At 40.5% G+C, this 16,403-nt stretch overlaps 1 protein-coding gene across 3 annotated transcripts in view; it reads right to left on the bottom strand.

The window, feature by feature from the left end:
- Positions 1 to 16,403, bottom strand: part of LOC104572636 (PALM2-AKAP2 fusion protein) — a 96,650-nt gene that overhangs the window by 13,959 nt on the left and 66,288 nt on the right. For 2 of the 3 annotated variants that reach the window (XM_088534570.1, XM_088534571.1), the window contains exon 2: positions 3,553 to 5,941. In XM_088534570.1, the coding sequence (XP_088390696.1) occupies positions 3,553 to 5,833 (2,281 nt within the window). In that variant the 5' untranslated portion in view covers positions 5,834 to 5,941. Of the gene's footprint in view, positions 1 to 3,552; positions 5,942 to 16,403 lie in introns of those variants that run through there. The other variant, XM_010219800.2, reaches the window with a different exon arrangement.

Below are 16,403 nucleotides of genomic sequence, written 5' to 3'. Positions count from 1 at the left end.
TTAACTGAACCAAGGCCATGCTTATAATGACTTTCACAGTCAAAAACACACTTCCTATAATGAACAGGATTATCAGGGCCAGTTACTAACTATATCGTTAGATCTTCATAGTCTCAGTACCCATAACAAAGGGAGCAAGGGACCACACCACCAAATGTACACTGGAGCATCTCATGTTACACACTCACCATCCTGCTTAAGCAACCCATTGAAGGGTCCCTGTCACTGTGGCCTGGAGGCACTCCGTGCTGCCTGCTAGAGAAAATGCATGGTGACTACTCAACACCCTAGCCCGTGCTGCAGCGAAACATGCCAGGAACTTTCCATGTTCAAGTACAGTTTCACAGAGCATTTGGGATCCACGGTATCTCTATATTTAAGCACCCTGAAGCAACTGTTTTGCCTTTTATTGGGTCTTGCATTGGTTATGCATAAACATTTTCCTCAATACTCACTGAGGAATCCAGATTTACTATAGGAAATACCTAAATAGGTAAAAATAGTAAAAATAGTTGAGCAGTCATACACTGAGCAGTCGACAGACGCAAACTTCAGTGTCACTGTCTGGAAAACTTGTACCTCAGGCTGGCAAAAACAGCTTGCTTGTTTTCTGAAGTAATTAGCAGCTATTTCACACCTCCACCCACATGAATGCACTAATCTTCCACACTTCAGTCAAACAGCAGCTCAGTTAACTGCAGTCCTTTTTCTGTGGGTTTGTGTTGCTGTTATCCACAGAAAGACAGTTCAAAGCTGGAAGATCAGGTGGGAGTAGTAATTGGGGACCAGCAGGAGCCCCAGTAAAGCTGCTCTGCCCAGTCCTCTGCAGAAAAGCAACCTGGTAGGTAGGCCATCCTAATGACATTAATTACTACACCTTCTCAAAAGAGCTCTGGTAAATTTATGCCTCCCCATTTTAGGACTAGTTACAAATTTTTCTAATTTAAACATGAACCCTTTCTGACTAGGTGCCTTGATGTTAAGAGAGCTACTTCTTTCTTTAGAAAAGGCACTTTGGTGACAGAAACACCCATTTCTCCTATTATTTTTTTTCTGTGAATTTAGATATTATGACATCAGACATGTTTTACATTTACACTCTATAGTACCCACCACGAGAAGATTTTTTTTCTTCTTTACAAATCACCTTATAACTGTCAATGAACGAAGCTTTACAATCAGATTTGCTACCTCCATGAAGCATCTTTTACACCGGCCTTTGTAAATATTAAAAAGGTACTGTAAATATGTATAAAAAAGTTGCTGCAATCTTTAAGGGTTACATCATATTCTCTCTCCCATTCTTTTGTAAAGGCAGAAACTTCAAGTGCAACATAACTGGGTAGTGAGACTGCAAGGACAAGGTGAGCTGAGGTTATTCAACCTGGAAGGCCAAGAGAGCCTGGCTAATTAACAGCAACTGAAAACTCTGCTGCTCTGTTTAAAACAGCACAAGAAGTAGCAAATTTAAGGGAGATGTTGGCAATATTTATTTAGCTATGATGAATATGTTTACACATTGTCACAGGCATATCCTTCCTCCGAAACTGCCACAGACATATTTCTTCTTAGAAATGAATTGTTACCAGCTGCAAATTGCAGTAGTTTGAGTCATTGGCCAACAGATCCAAATTTTCTTTCCTGAACATATGGCAATTGGATATTTAAAAGAAACTGTCTGGAATAGTTCCTTTGAGTTCAGCATTCTCATTAAAATGTAATTTACAACGAACAGTTTAACATCCTCAAAGCAAATGCTTTTCCACCTAGAAGTAGTAAGAAGTAGCAGAAGCATACTTTTTCTCAGATATTCCACTGAGGTAAGCACTGAGTGCTGCAGTTACAAGTGAAACTTAACCAATCCAAGCCTCATTTTAAGGACTTGGACAGATGAAGCATTTTTTGAAGGTTGGGATGAGCTCACCTCATACTTTTAAATAGTGAAGAACTATCTTAGCTGAGACCCATGGTCCTATGTCTCTCTCATCTTCCAAGAAAACATTGCTCAAAGCATCCCATTTGCTACAATTTCTGTGGATTTTCTTGCAAATATTTTTGTTCTATAGGCATAATAATAATAGCACTTCAAAGAAATTGTGACATCTGTTACATGTCTTGGCAGGAAACACAGACTAAAATCATCCTCTTTATAGAAGAAGCAAAACCAAGTGTTAGCTATTTATGCACTACATAGGACTCCAATTTCAAAATCAGACTGGGCAATGGACTAAACCCAGACTCAACTCAAGTTTGCAAGAACTTTCAAAAGAAAAGGCTTATCCCCCACATTTTTTTTCAAGCATCACTGGCGCAGTTTTACATCATCAGAAATAAGGATGGAATTTTAGATTTCTTCATGAAGATCACTATTGATAAAAACTTTTGAGGACTTCTAAAGTATATGTAGACGTGTCCTTGTAATACTGACTGTAAAGAAACAAGCTGCGCATTTGTCTTTTTCCATTTCTTATGATATATTAAGAACACATGTGATCCTGCTTTTATTTATGGAAAGGGGCAAGAGAGCAACTTACTACTGATTTTTACACTGTAACTGTTGTGAATGCAATCAGTCAGAAGAACAGGACTTCTAATTAATCTATTAAGCACTTTCTGATTAACTCCAGTACTCCTATTTAATTCCAGTAATGAATCGCTTCTCACAGCTCTGGAGACCTTTTTTTAGAAAAAAAAGGGGTAAGAAACATCAGATAACAGGTAAGAAAAACACATAAAGAAATTAGATCCCCCCCACCAAATTTGCAGATATCAATAAGCAAGTTCATTAATGACTTCCAGGACCACATAAGACCTTAATAAAAAATGTTCACCTTTCAAATACCCACCTAGCCATGAAAAATGTTGCTCTCTTTCCAGATGATGATCCTAATTTTCAGTGGATGTTTTGGACAGCACAGTGACAAACATGAGATATTATGAAATGTCACAAGATGAACAGAGCTCAGACTTTTTTATGGATTGATCAGCACAGTAGGTAAGTTCCTTATTTGGGAAAAAGCAAAATTTTCCATATGCATGACCACAGAACAGAAATCTGGGAATCGCAGAATCGCAGAATGGTTGAGGTTGAAAGGGACCTCTAGAGATCATCTAGTCTAACCCCTGCTCCAGCAGGGACACCCAGAGCACGGGGCACCGGGTGGCATCCAGGCAGGTTGAAGATCTCTAAAGAGGGTGACTCCACCACTTCTTTCACCTCAATTCAGTGTCCTGAAACTAAAGCCGGGGAATGCAACTATAAGCTGTTTGGAGGACAGGGAGGGCTACAGAGATGTTGCATGGGCATAACTTAACCCAAAGAGTGGACACTGACCTTGGGATGTGTTATAGGTGCTACGCTTTTGAATGATATGGACCTTCCTCCAGAGGAAATACATCCTTCTCCCTGACCTTGAATATTTCAATTTGTAGGCAGAAAAAGTTATGACAACCCTTCTGCCTTTGGAAACTTGACTGATTCACTTGAAAAGGCAAAGAGTCTGACAGTCTTTGCCCATGTTTCATTTCCCCTCCTGTGCTTTGGGCTCTTACCTGGTGCAGTTTTGTAAGACACCGTTCTGCTGGGCAGGGGTGGTGCGCTCTTCACAAGAGGGCTGGGTGCTGCCTGTAGACCTTGCCTCTGCCTCTTCAGCTCCTCTTCTCTTTCCTGGGCTGCTCTGATTTCCTCTTCTATCATCGACAATGTCCGCTGCTTCCTTGACCGTAACTTAAAAGGGCCCATGGTCACTTCAGACTCTTGTGTGGCAAGGATGGAGGCGGTGCTCCTCAGCTCAGCTGCCTCTGAATACTTGCTGAAATAGCTGACTTCTTGCCTGTTTTCCTCCACAAGGAATGGCTGACTGGCTGAAGGTATGGGTGATGGTTGCAAAGTCTTCCGTTCCCTGAGTCCTGAGTCTTCCTCTTCTAAAGTCTTTGGTATTGTATCCCTTTTTTCTTGAACAGGAGAAGACACCTGGGGTGGCTCAAACATGGGGTTTTGCTGCTCCTCAGTATGTGGCACAGGCCCAGTGGCTGACTGCTCTTTGACTGAGATCTCCTGCTCTGCCATGATTTTGTCTTGCTTACAGCTTGTTTTGTCTGCCTGCTCAGCTATGGCTTGTTGTATCGCATTTTGAACTAGCAGGCCGGCGTGATACTCCAGCTGGTCATCGATCAGCATGGAGTCTGTCAAGGTGGAAGAAGGTGAGTCAAAGCCTGGGTCACTGAATGACTTGGAAACACCTTCCCCTCTGCACTCTGCAGGTGTGTCGGTCTGGGGGGTCTGTGGCAAGGAGAAATCTGCCAGTGAGCTTTCCTGGAGGGCACTCATGGTCTCATTGGAGGCGCCACTGTCGCTGATGTTGTCCATGCTGAAGTCATTGGAAAGGGTCTCCAAGACGGTAGTATCCTGAGACCTTACAGACAAGTCATCCAAGCCAGAGTCTAGCTCCTCTGGAGGGGAAGAGGCGCTGGTTGACTTTGAGAACTGGTCTAGCACACCCTGTCCATCTTCCTTCACCACAGTGAAGATTGCTCGTGCACTCATGAATTCACCATCCTCTGGCCACAGTTTTGGTGTCTGTCCACCTCTGGAGCTGTCACTACTTGGTAGCTCTTTTGCTGCATCAGCAGTGTTACTCTGAGCATTCATACCATCCTCTGAGGTACAGGAGACCTTCTGTGCTTTGACAACAGTGACATCACTATTCTCCACCTGTCCTGTTTGTCCACAGACAGAAGCAGGTCTTGCAATGGAGGACAGTGGCCTGTCGACATGCGAAGAACTCAGACTCTTGTAGAACGGTTTGATGGAGAACATTTTGGGTGTCCCTGACCGCCTTGGTGGGACCTGACCCTGAGATGGACCTGAATGCTCCATTAGCTGGAACTGCTTCCTAGCAGCTGAGAAATCAATTTGCTCTGTGACAATATCCTCTTTTTTGATATTGACCGGCTCTGGTGGTACAAAGGAGTAGCTGACCTGCTTGGGGGATGTTGGCATTGTGCCTTGCTGCTGCTGCCTCTCCTTGCGCTCCTTGTACTTCTTATGGGACTCCAGATGCTCTTCATCCAGTTGCTCTTCCAAGGTCTTCTCCTGGGGTGGGTTCCACCATTTGGCGGCAATGCTAGGGTTTTTCTTGACAGCCTGGCTTTTAATAAGTTCCCTTCTTTCCTTTTCAAGTTCCATCATTTCCTCTGATGGTCTCACTTTCCGGACCCTGTACTTTTCCTTCTCATCATCCTCTTCAAAGAGTTTAGATGGCTTTTTTTCTTCATGAAAGGCTCTTAGTTCAAACTTAGCCTCTTTCTTCAGGGTCGTAAAAGTTGTTTCTCCATCCTTAGAAGATCTTCTAGAACTATTTGAAGAGGTGGGACTCTCTGGCACCTTCAAACTCTCCTTAGCGTCTTCTTTCAATCCCCCTGAAGAATGGCCATTAGATTTCTGGTTCTCATCATTTTTACTAGCTTCACTTTGTTCAACCACCAAGAGTGTCTGCTTGTTAGCGACATTTTCATCCATTTCACTCGGTACTGAATCGCTGGTAACATTAACAGATGTTCCTGAGCCATCTACAACAGAAACCATGCTTGGTTCAGGGGAGGATGTCCCATTAAATGTATTATCTGCAGCAGAATCACAGCAATTTGCCTCCAGCACTTCATCTAGGTATCTGATCTCTTTAGCAACTTCACTGTCCAGAGATTCATGTCTGTCCTTAAGTCCATTGTGGCTGGTAGGAGGGGAAAAGAAGTGGGTTTGATTGTCTACGGAATGTGGTGAAGCCACTGTGGTGATGCTTTTGTGTTCAGAAACTGGAACTTCAATTTCCATTTTCTCCTCCTTTGTAGCAAGTACACTAGCTGTCTCCAGGAAATTGGCACGGTTTTGGTCTCTGTTTTTTCTCAACCTGATGTCATCCTCAGGGATTCTGGAAGATTTCTAAAATGAAAGAGAATAAAATGATGATGAAGTCCTAAGAAGCAAAATTTTATTTTATGCAGAGTAAACACCATCTGGAAAATAAATCCTAGAATTTCTTGGACTTGAAATTAAAGCAAACCTACACAGTGTGGGGAAGCAAGGCAAATCATTAATACTTCCTTACAAAAAAATAGAAAGTTAGTTTACCTAGCCTGCAAAATACACTAAAACATCAACAGTCTTTCAATTAAGTATCTCCCATCTGGTTATCATCTGTCCTCTGTCATTTATGCTTGAATTCTGGTTTGCCACTAAAAAAATAGCTTGTATTTCCAGTTATTAATGACTAAATAGTTTAGGTTCTTCAAAGATTTACACATGCAGCACACCACATCTAGCATCCTGGTATTATAAAAATGCTTTCCATACCCAAGGAAACCTCCTAATGCTTCCTCAGATGAAAAATATTACTGCGTACATTTTACAGATACAGAAGCAAGAAGAGTAGACGATTCATCCCACATCAGATAAAAAGACATGGCAGCGGCAAGGGATATTCATTTCTCGGCAGACCAGACTTGGCCATTTAACAGGGGTGGAATTACACCGCGTCTTTCTGCAGCCCACACGAAACCCACGCACGAAGGGGCCTGGGAGACAGGATGTGAACACAACTCTCATGTCATGGACCAAGCCACAGCACGCACAGTGGGAACCAGTGTCATGGGCTCCTCCCTCCTACAGCTTTGATCTCTACTGCAGATGCATTGGGTTGGTATTCCTCCATGATGGGGAGGTATTGTAACAAATACCGCTTTCTGATTTTACCTGTCAAGCAGCCTACTGAATTTTCTGGGATTCAAGTTTGAAGAAATTTTTGATTAAGCTGATAACAAATCAGTGAATTTCTCTGTAATTCTTAATTACTTGGAAGGCAGATAAAGGAGATATCAAAAGAAATGAAAAGCTCATTTTCTACATTACTTTTAAAAGAGAACTTGGTAGCTCCTCGCCAGAACACAGTACAACATGCAAACAACTGGAAGCGGCAAATCTCTTCATTTTGTCTCACATTTTAAAACAGCAGCTTGATACATTTTTCCCCTGACTCCTTTCCCTGACTCTTTTTTTTCCACATGCGTTTTCATGCATTATGAGTGTTGAGGCACACGTTTGGGAAGGAAACAACACTGAGCAGAACACAGTGGAATCCAACAGCAATGGCCACCACTGCCTGACGGCCACACTCCCTTGCTATCACTTAACATGTGTGTTACTAATAAGCTCTACAGCAGAGAATGATCAACTATGAGCAATGATCAACAGTGTTTACCAGTGACCTGAGTAATCATGCTGCCTCTGTGTTTACACGAGCAATAAAATGCATTTGACAGAGAATTACAGCCAGGCAGAACAGCTCTGCTTCTAAACACACTTTGAATGAGCTTTCTGTCAAATTATGCAGTTATACATCCTTGAAGATAATGCTGGCTTCACCCATTAGACATTTTCCTCTAAATTGTGCTCACAGGGCAGGAAAATTCATTATAGACAAAAAAAAAACTAACCTGCTTTGTCTATTTATGGGAGTTTACCTCGTATCTACTTTCATTTCACTTTCTGTTGATTCTAGCAGTTCTCTAACCTGAATTTCTAGCAGTGCTTTTCTTAAAGGTTATTATGTTTTTACTATTTAAGCACCTAAATATGGTCATATTTTTCCGTAGTTCCACTAAGTCAGTATTAGCAAAATCATATGTTCTGCAAACAAATACGGAAGAGTTTGTATAAGAAGTCCTAACTCTTCTGAGTGGGCCAAGTAGGTATAAAAAAACCCCATTCTTTTAATGTGAAAGAGAAAGAATTGCTCTGCAGAATGCCTGCTGACATGGTGCTCCATGGAGCTGGTACTCATGTAACAGGATTAACAAAGTCTGATACTAAGGTTTAAACCTGCTCTGGTTACTTTACTAGTGCAGAACCAGAGATGCTGTTACTTGCAGCAGTCTACACGAAGGGACATAATTACTGCCTCTAAACAGATAGATCAAAACTACTAGAGACGTTTGGAACTACACATCCTTGTCAGACACGTCTCCAGTGGATGCAGAAAATGGTATAATAAAATTATGCATCCCGGACAATACACTCAGTCTCTAAATGACATCTCCTGCAGAGCCGACCCTGCAGCTGACCCAGACCTCAGAAACTCCTGGATGCTGTAGTTCCAGCACAACAGGGCTAGGAAATGCCTGATTGTCCCAGAGACCCCAGTCAATTTCCCTACTGTATTAATATATGAATCATTCCAGATCATGTCACATTGTCTATTCAAGTTACTTCTAGAGAACACAACCAAAGCTTAAGTATTTTGTCAGCCAATTTCTTAATGAGTAAGAGTTCATCCTCTTACCATAGCTGCAATCTGTAGCTCACAATCAAGACAGAGAAATAACTATTTAATCAAGAGTATGCTATTATGACAGCACAAATTCTGAAAGCCCACGTAGCTCTGTAATTAGAGTGACACATGTAGTAGAGCAAATACCTATTTCGACAGCAAAACATATCAGGAAAAATTGGCATTTATGGGAAGACTTTTTTTTTTGCCAAAGGCAAGTGGAGAGCAGGGAGGAAGGCTCTCAGTGGGACAGAGATGGTGGGGAAATGGTAAGGGAGGGAAATACATTATTGAAAAAATGATTTTTCCCTCAGCATATTCTAACAGGATCTGGGGACATGTTCATGATATCACAACAAGGCAATGGTCCACATATTCCTATGAAAAGCAGAAGCCAATCTATTGATTAGTTAGCTGGAGAAGCTAACGTAAAATACCACAGGCATGGGAGCATCTGACAAAATAAGTTTTTTTTTTTTTTTCCTTTTTTTTTTAGGCAGCCCAGGCTATAGAGCCTGTTTAGGATGGTCTAGAAGGGTGGAAAAATGTGACTATTGGGATGATGCTACTGCGGGTGAGAGGAGGCTTGGAGGAGGAAGGCGGCAGCAGGAGGCACATGGACCCCCTGCCTTGGCTGTTTTGCAGAAGGAGGCCAGCTTGCCATGGGACTGCTTTTGTTCCATGTGCAGTAAATATGTACCAACAACTTTGTATTTGCTGCCTATAGGGAGGAGGCTTTTCAGAGCCTGCATCACTACAAAGGCCTGCAAATTGGCAAAAGGTCTGCATTCAGTCTAAATTGTAGTCAGCAATACAGTGTTAACAGTGGCTGGTGTACACTGCTAATCTAGTTCCAGGCTTTCCAGAAATCACATTTAAAGAGTCTCTGAATGTGCATTCATCTCCTCCTGTTTAAGCCAAGAATCAACAGGGTAATTGCTGTCATTTCTATAACGCTGTTACACTTTGGTAAGCTGCAGTTACTAGTAGCTTAGAGCATGATTAGCATATTTCTTTGTTGGTTGAATTCTTCACTTACAAAAGTGCAAGTGTTTGGGAAATCAGTTCTTTCTGGAGGAAGAAAAAATGTGGGTGTACTATGAGCAAGATCCAGCAAATAATACACTGCCAGTGCCGTCCTTTGTTTCATGCAACAGAAAATGCATATGACAATAAGTGGGAGGCAGGGCTTCTGAGCCACATCCACATTCTTCTGAAGCAACAGCATGATGAAAAAAAAAAAAGAGATTTAATTAAACCCTTAATTAAAAACATATTGTAGTTTAGGAAAAATAAAACGTATTCTCTTCATTGTGGGTTTCTACCAATTACTCCAACCAAGTTTCAGCACAGATTTTGACACTGTTGATCTCCTGGCACCATTAGCAATATGCACATCTCCTTTCTTCAGATTTCGTTTTCATCTGGAGATGTCCTTGCTTCTCTTTCCACCAGCTAATCACTGTGTCAGTGCTCTCAGTTCTTGGATCTATCCCTTGGGCCCATTATGTGTCTAGGAGTCCACAAGCATAGTGTAAACAGTCCACAAACATAATGTAAACATTTGTGTGTGGCTGACCTCCTGATCCATACCTCTCTGCTGATGTGAATCATCTCATTACTCCTCACCTACTGTCTTCATATGCCTTTCCAAAGTCCTCTTGCATACAGGAAGGATCCAAATGATATATTTGCTTGGGGGTTGACTTGGCAAAAAATCAAGAAAATGACTGTTTTCATTCAGCATCTCCTTTTGAAGAAGGTAGTCACCATCTGCATCACAGATGGAGATGGTTCCAAGCACTGCCGTATGTCCACCCACTAGGCCACCCTGCCTAGTGAGAAACTTCCTAGCCAAGCTGGGGTTGTCTCCCATGCCCTCAGAGTAGCAAGTGGATCACCATGGAAGTCTTTCCTGTAGAAGAGCAGGGCTACAGGAAAATGCTGCAGTTCTTTATGAAGAAGAAAAGCCAGAGCAAAGTTGTACTAACTTTACCCCAGTGGTGGAGTTTGGGTGCTGGCACTCACAGCTAACTCATACTACAATGCTAAAAAGATGGAGGAAAACCATTTTCTGCGGCTTAGGTAACTTCAGACACCTGCCTGTGCACTCCAGGCTCTCATCCCAGTGATCAGAAAAGTTCCATCAGATCTGAATGGGAATCGTGGTCTGAACCACTGTAGTATTCAACCACATGATCCTCAAAAACTCCCACTGGGTGCAGTCACCCCATTCAGCTCTGGAAACGCAGTGATAGTGTGGTTAGTTAGGGTTAGTTAGGGTTAAGGTTAGGCTATAGTTCGGGTTAGGGACAGGACCATCATGTGCAGACCATAAAGTATGTGCAGAAACTACTTTGGAGAAATGTGCTGAACCCTTGTGCTTTGGAAAGCATTTGCAGGAGTTAAAGAAGCCAGCAGTAAAGGAGACGTCCAATCCTAGCGCTGAAAAAGAAAACAGTTGCTGACAGTGATAGGGGAATCGGGGAGAATAATGGAATTGCTACTGACACTCTAAACAAGAATCATATCTTTTCATTAAAAACAAAACAAAAGAAAAGAAAATGAAATATTGTTTTCTTGTTACTGTGTGAAAATGTTTTATTTTTCCAAAGGACATTTTTATACTGACTCTTCGATACTTTTGAAAATACTGTTGAAATGTTCTCCCTCCAACATTAAGATTTTTCACTCAGTGGAATCAGATAAAAATAAAGTTTCAAGAAAAAAAAATCCCCCAACCCTATGGCCAAACTGTGCTGATCTTAAGACATAGCAGACAAAGGCTGGCACTCCCCTGACTACAAAAATCATAATCCTCCCCCTCGCAAAGGAGCAAAACCTGGTCAGTACACAGCGTCTTCAGCACTCTGATGCAAACGCTTTGATGACTAAAACCCATTAGTTTGAGTGTCGGAAGCAATGTTCTTTGTGAGCAACTGGCTACAGTCCTGAGTCACTCAATAGAGCTAGACAGTAACAACCAGACAATTTTCTTTATGAAAAGCAGTTTCGTCCCCTTCTAACACCTCAGTAAAACATACCATAGAGCTCCAAATCAATGCAAACTCAAACCATTCCCAAAACAAAATGGTGGGGCGTTCTTTTGGAACAGAGACAGTAATAAAGTATGCGGGATATAGCACATAAATAAGTTGCTACTTTCAGAACTTGCCATGTGACATTTTCTGAGTGGTTTTCTGTAAGTCTGTTCTTTTACTGTGTTAGTGAAGGAAATATCATTGCATTTGCTTGGAAAAAACACATGAAAAATTTTGCCATATTATTTTTCTTTCCAGTTGAGCTTCACCATGAGATATACAATAAGGTTCCTTTATCAAATCAAAATCCAATTTTCTTCTGCTGCTGTAATAAATTAAGGATGGAGAAAAGTGGGTCAAAAGAGAAAGAAAAAATGAATACTTTAATTATGAGCATATACTGCATGACAGGCTATTTTAATGATGAGCAGGTTTTGAATGATATGCTGTTTTTTAAACATTCCAGTATACTGCTCAAACATTTTCTGTCCTCACTGACAAATGGCTGAAGCTTGTTCTATACAGCTAAGTTTCCACCTTTGGAATAATCCCAATTACTTCCCACTAAACCGAGATATGTACATTGGAAGGGTGGTTTTTTTTTTTTTTTTTTTTTTTTTTTTTTTTCCCCAGGTAGGAAGAACCACATCTTTTAAGTCTGTTATTTTATTTTACTCTAAAAACACAGACAGGGGTCTGTGAAGAATTTGAAATCCTATCTATTTGGATTTCAACTATTGGTGCTGGGAAAAAACAATAGGTACCTTCCCTCCTGCAAAGAAATGCATGCACAACTGTTGCCAAAAAAGAGTGAAAGGCCAATTACGCTTTATTAAATACTTTAATTTCTGCAAAGAATTGTAATTGTGTGAAGCACCTACACAGACAAAATACTTACATGGAAAGAGTACTTGGCAATCAAAAGGCTGCCAACTGCTAAACTAGAGGAAATATCTCCTCTTATATATAAATATATGTATATATATATATGTATGTATACATATAAATTATATACATACATGTATACATATAATTTCATATAAGTCATTTAAATATGACCGTTATGATCGTTACAGAGTTGGTGCTAGGCAATGCAGTATATATTCAAGTCGAATACACTGGTGTTCTACAGTACGTAGGGCTGGTCAGCTTTAACATGAAAGCTCTGTAAAGCTCTTATAAAGTACGTAAGATGCAAATCTGAAATTGCAGGAAGCTGTGTTTAAACTTGCATTCAGAAACTTCAGCACCGCTTCATAATGTCACATTCCACCACCCCCATTTTCTACCAGACGAGATACTGGAGGCTTTGAAGAACTCGAGAACACTTCTAGCACTTCACAAACTGCGAGAACGGAAGCTTCTGGTACAGAAGAGATCCGTAAAATGGTGATAACATGATTGCACATACAAGAACCTGTATTCAAAGGACTATTTTCTTGTTCTGGGCACTGCTTATTTCTTGTATCATAGGTCATCCTGAAAGCACAACTGAATTAGAGCAGTAAAAGCAGCATAAGAATGCTTTTCTTCCAGAAGAAAGTTTTTTTTCTCAACTCTCATCTCTTTCATCAGTTAAAAATTCCAATGCTGGTGATCCTTTCATTTCCAAATCGATTTCTATCTCAAAAGTAGAACACAGCTAAATATTATCTCCTCAATTTCTTCACTCACTTCCTGCCCAGAACAGAAAAACCACACAGCACATGCTGTCTGGAGGCATGGGAAATAAAACCAGTACAAAAATATTAGCATATTAATTGACAAAAATGCTGTTGACTGGTTATTACTTTCTAGCTCTTTTATTACATGTTATTCTGAAGTCTTACTTTTCAGTGTCTTGCCTCTAAAATCTTTGTTCAAATTTGAATGAAATTTTCTAAGAGCTGGCATATTTCATTTACATTGCATGTGGTGCTAAGTCACCTACAGTGGTAAAGAAGTTCTCCTGAAGCATATTGTTACCAAAGGAAGTATAACGGTTTGCTAACAGAAAAGAAGAATGCGGAATGGTACTAAGCCATAGTGAGCATTATTCAAAAGTTTGTCTACTATATAGCAGGGAATGTAAGGCATAATACAATTTTTAACAAACAGAAAGAGAATTTCCTCTCCATAATTGAAGGTCACAGATGAGGTCTTCTGCCATCAGCTGTTACATTTGCCACTTGGATAGAGACATCTACTTGGACAGACTCTGCCCGGGCAGCATTAGTTGATTTGAGCTCAGAGCTCTGTTTTTAGGAGTATTCCTTTATGTTCAGCCACCAGTTTGATGTTCAGTGAAGAACAAGAAAACCTGGCTGAACAAAGTCAGAAAGATATGCAGCTTAACAGTATGCCCACTACAGATACTGGCTTGAGTGGGATATGTATGAATGGAAAATCACAGTTTCACAGTTTCACACAATTCTGCAACTAAAATAAATCTAACATAAGTCAAACATGGAACCATTACTCTGGTAAAGCACGATGTAAACTCAGCAGGGAGTGGAAAGGATGCTAAGCTAAACCTTGCTTTCTATACTCTTCTAACACATAAAGACAATGTCAATGCAAGGAAGGGGTGACCTTTACGGTCTCATGCACAAGAAACAATGAAACAACGGGATTTCCAGAATTCCTTAATCTTTTGAATCAGAGGCTTCCCATTCCATCTAAAGAATGAAGCCGTAATCCTCCCCTACACGTGAAATCTTGGGAAAAATACTAGCTTGTTAATCATTTTGGTATATGGGAAACTCAGAGATACAGGAAGTCCAGAGTCCTTGGGAAGGAATTTGGGTTAGGCAGAGGCAAGACACAAAAATGGACACAATAGTTTTCTTTTTTTTCCTAGTAGACCTGATGGTTGCTGAGAAAACTGTTTTAATAAATTGGAGGAACAGAGATAAATGTGCAGTACATTGTGTACAACGTGCAGCATAAAATTTAAGTCTTCTGATGATAAAACTTCTTTCAGTGGCAGATGCAATTCTGTAAATCTTTCATAAATCGCCTAAACTGTGTTATGTGAAAGATGATGTGAGAGCTCTCATACATCTGTGTTGAAGCCCTTTCACTGCTTACTTTCAAGGACAATATAGAAGAAACTGAACGTTTTAACTGAAGTAAGTACCCAAGAACAATCGTAAACGATGCTAAAGATAGATGCTTCCCTATAAGCCTGAACTGCTGAAAATCAGAGTGCCTTTTGCTTACTATTTCCTAAAGCTTAATTAATACTTGCTAAACTTGTTAAGGACCGGACAGTTCAAGATCAGGTGGAGTTTGACAGTAAGGAGTGAAGACGTAAGGAGTGACAAAGTAACAAATTGTATTGATAAGTGTGTGTGTGTGTGGGGGGGGAAAGGCTAATTGTGTATTTCTCTTAGAAAGTTGAAACATGTTTAGAAAAATTTTAGTGATATAAATCTGTCAGTAGGACTTGTTATGGCTGCTCTCACCCACCAGGGAAGACCAGACGCAGCAAAATCTCACCCCCAAAGGTAGGTGAAAGCACCTGGTGTCACACTGGTTGGCAGCCTGGTCTGCGTGGAAGATCAAGAGCAGGACAGTGTTTATTTTATAGCAGGACTTGGGAGACTGTCAAGGCTGAACCTCCCAGCATGCTTGGGCACTCTGTGGATTACCTTCTCCCCAGCAGCAGAAGATAATGGTTATTTTAGAAATAAAGATAGCTAAGGTTACCTATAATGAGTCCTCAGTAAAAGCAGCAGCTCAGAAATGCCCATCTCTGTCCTAGATGTATTTTAGGTTACAACCTCCAGATTCTGACAAAACCAGATCACTAGTAAGTTAATAAAAGAAAACTGAGAGATTTAGAAAGAGGTTTAACTAAAAAAACCCTTTGAAATGAAAAGCATGAAAATATCTTGGTGATCAAAGGATGTAGCTGAAGTCCTAGCTTTAGTCAGTAGCTGTGCTATGGAGGAGAACTCCAATTCCAAAAAGAGCTAGGAATTCCACCTCTCTTGAACTGCACTCTCTGATGGGTCCTCACACTTGAGAGCTCCACAGGAAAACACCACCACACAAAAATGTTTTTCAACACACAAAAAGGGCACTCCAGCGCCCTTTTCTAGAAACAAGCAACAGTGAAAGCAGCATTTGGGCCACAAGCTACAGATTTACCAAAGAGCCGAAACTTTGTAACTCTAATGGAATGCAATCTGTGGAGCCCTTTCTTTCAGGGCATGCACATAATTTTACATGCCGTATCGCACACGCACAAAAATACCCATTCAAAAACATACACCCACAAAATGAAAGCTGTTACCACGTTAAGTTAGTCAAACGTAGCCAATGCAATTAGCTGAGTTTAACAGACCATTTTTTAAAAAAGGCTAGCAAATAAGTAACGTTTAACAGAAAAAAAAAATAGAGGTTCTAGAGAGCAGTTTTATTAGTAAGAGGCCAAAAGTCTACAGTTTCTTGTAAGGAGGATGTTGGTAAATTCTCTGCATGCCATTGCTGTCCCTAGGCTATATAAATGACCCACCATGTGAGTCAAGCTTTGTGAGCAGTTAGCAACTTCATCTAAGCTTTGTTCATAGTACAAACTATTAATTACAGTCATCTTACCATCTTCTGGAGAAAAATATTTCACTGGAAGTTAAACTTGGATTTTTTTTTTTTTTTGCAATTCCTTATTTGGAAAAATGACTTGAAAAACCCTGAGGAGTAAGACTTTCAGCACCTACTGCTTCCCGTCCCTCTGCCCTTGCACTCCCTCCCCCTTTCAACCAAAGACTCATTATTCCTTCTTTTCCTGTTGAAAACCCACTGATTAAATGACCTACAGCACATCTGGATTACATTAGGATATTATTTGATTAAGACATTCATCACTTGCTCTTTCAGCAAAGTGGAGAATTAAGATAATGTTGGAGAAAAAAATGCTGTGAACTGAACTGACTCAGCTTAAGTAGTCTGAAAACTAACTTTGCAGTCTCTAAGATGAGGTTTTTCTTCTTCCTTTATTACAGAAAAACAAATAGAGATTAATTCATTCATTTAATGTTGAAATTATCATTAT

This window comes from Tinamus guttatus, unplaced genomic scaffold, assembly GCF_059628265.1.
Source record: "Tinamus guttatus ecotype Peru unplaced genomic scaffold, ASM5962826v1 Tinamus_guttatus_pri_ptg000569l, whole genome shotgun sequence".
In the NCBI taxonomy this organism is placed as follows: domain Eukaryota; kingdom Metazoa; phylum Chordata; class Aves; order Tinamiformes; family Tinamidae; genus Tinamus; species Tinamus guttatus.
Note: the sequence above shows the minus strand (reverse complement) of the source record. Positions and strands in the feature narration are given on the sequence as shown.